Here is a 2416-nt window from a genome sequence, read left to right as displayed (position 1 = left end):
CTTTTTTGCGAGTTCTAGCAGTTATTTATTTATTTATTTATTTTGCTAATAATAGATAGGCCAAAACAAAATGATCAGTGCTGCCATTGCTAATGAGTTTTAACAGAGTTCAGATTTTGGAGTGAACAAATATTCATATTCTAGGTGAACCTTTGATAACTTGTAAACTGTTAATATTTAACTTTCACAAGTTAAAAAAAACACACATTTAATTTAAAAAGTCTTTTAAAACTTTGTTATTACTGCATTAGTTTTTCCAGCAGTATTCTTTTTTTCTACTTTGAAAAGTGACTTCTTGTACCTTAAAAGCTAGTTCTTTTCCATAAGAAGATGATTATAAGACTAGGAATATTTGTTCTTAGACTTGTGGTTCTGTCTCCAGCATCTTCTGCCTTTGGGTTATATTCATCTTTATTTCCAACAACTTCTAGTTTTTATATTCCTTTTTGTGCATAACTGGTCCAACACGCTTTAAAAAATTGTGGATTTTATGTGTTGTTTAGAGCTTTTAAACAGTAAAAATGATTGTTCTGACACGTATAAAGGCTAAAACTATTAAACTTTGTGGTTTTTGTGTGAATTTGATGACRAAACCTATGAAAGATTAAGTTTCATAAGGAAATATAAATCCTGTTAAATTTACCATCCATGTGTTTGAGACCAAATTGCAGCATATAATAATAGGCACAAAACAAGACATTATTTTGGTTGAGCATCATTGTGATTTAATTTACTATGTCTCTTATCACAWAGAAAGTCTTTAAAAATGCAGACTAGAATTTCTGTATAGAAACTGTACACAAAAAGCAAGGCACTGTATGTTCAGATTCACTGAGCTGCCGGCCTTCCTCTCTTTAAGCTGCGACTCGCCTCTTGGGTTTTTAACAAGTCGGTTTGCAGCTTAAAGTTGAGCAACGTGAGGCCCGACTGCATCCATCTTTACATGGCTCCAAGGTCACAAACACACATACATACACATGTACACAAATAAACATCATTATATACAGCCGCAGTCGAACACACCACCACAACATGGCACTCTGACAGCAAGTCTAAGCTTTTGTCTTCCACAAGTGGTRACTTTAGTGCTTGGAGGGGATTTTCGTTGAAGACACATAAAGAGCAAATATGTACCAAAGCAAGTTGTTTGCTGATAAACCACTTGGATTYCATTTAGTTTAATACTGACAGAGAAAAGTCAAAACATCTCATCCTTCATGTTTGGTTTTCCTGAAATATTTTCCTGTATCTCTTCTCTCTCTTGTCTTCTCTCTTCACGTGCCATCTTCAGTTAAAAACTTGCTTAAAACAGTCCTTTGGCCTTCTTTACGTTGACTTGCTTCCACGCTGGCAAACGTTCGTAGTCCTCTTTCTTCATTTCTAAAGCTTTCTGCAAATGGAAACAGACACACGGGTGATTCAGGACATTTAAGGACATTTGGATTTCTGTGTTTAAAGTGAGGTCCTGCTGGTCTTTCTGCGGCAGATAAACATCAGTCGCTGCGAGGACATGAGCTTGCTCAGAGGAAATAAATAATGTGGCGTTCAAACCCTAACTTTTGATTTTAAATAACTGGGAGCTATGATGAGAAGTTCAGTTATCCTGGASAGACTCCAGAGTTCCTCCACATCCAGAGGAGACAGTTGAGGTCTTTCTGATACAGTATCTGGCAAGGGTCGCCCCTGAATGTCTCCCTATGGGAGCATTTCCAAATGGGAGGAGACACCAAGGAAGACCCGGGTCATGTTGGACAGACTTGTCTTTCAGCCAAATGGCCTAGGAACACCTTGAAGTCCTGTCAGAAAAGCTGGAAAGAGATGACTGGAGATGACTCCTAAAGATGATGGATGGATGGATGGATGGATGGATGGATGGATGGATGGATGGATGGATGGATGGATGGATGAATAGATTGTTAGATAGATGAAGGATGATGGATGGATGGATGGATGGATGATGGATGGATGGATGATGGATGGATGGATGATGGATGGATGGATTGATGATGGATGGATGGATGATGGATGGATGGATTGATGATGGACAGATGGATGATGGATGGATGGATGGATGGATGGATGGATGATAGATGGATGGATGGATGATGGATGGATGAATAGATTGTTGGATGGATGGATGGATGGATGGATGGATGGATGGATGGATGGATGGATGGATGATGGATGGATGATGGATGGATGGATGGATGCATGCATGCATGGATGGATGGATGGATGGATGGATGATGGATGGATGATGGATGGATGGTGGATGCATGCATGCATGGATGGATGGATGGATGGATGAATAGATTGTTGGATGGATAGATGGATGGATGGATGGATGGATGGATGGATGCATGCATGCATGGATGGATGGATGGATGGATGGATGATGGATGGATGATGGATGGAT

General features: G+C 39.3%; 2 protein-coding genes across 2 annotated transcripts in view; both read right to left on the bottom strand.

Moving 5' to 3' along the window:
* Window positions 1–2416, bottom strand: part of LOC106520810 (acyl-coenzyme A thioesterase 1) — a gene marked incomplete at its 3' end in the record, with an annotated part of 21091 nt that overhangs the window by 7952 nt on the left and 10723 nt on the right.
* svilb (supervillin b) overlaps window positions 700–2416 on the bottom strand; it is a gene marked incomplete at its 5' end in the record, with an annotated part of 44714 nt that continues 42997 nt past the window's right edge. Inside the window, 1 exon segment of the mRNA XM_014013066.1 lies at window positions 700–1390. Within this exon segment, the coding sequence (XP_013868520.1) occupies window positions 1304–1390 (87 nt within the window).

Source organism: Austrofundulus limnaeus, unplaced genomic scaffold (assembly GCF_001266775.1).
Source record: "Austrofundulus limnaeus strain Quisiro unplaced genomic scaffold, Austrofundulus_limnaeus-1.0 Scaffold97, whole genome shotgun sequence".
Lineage (NCBI taxonomy): Eukaryota > Metazoa > Chordata > Actinopteri > Cyprinodontiformes > Rivulidae > Austrofundulus > Austrofundulus limnaeus.
This window is presented reverse-complemented; position numbering and strand designations above follow the sequence as displayed.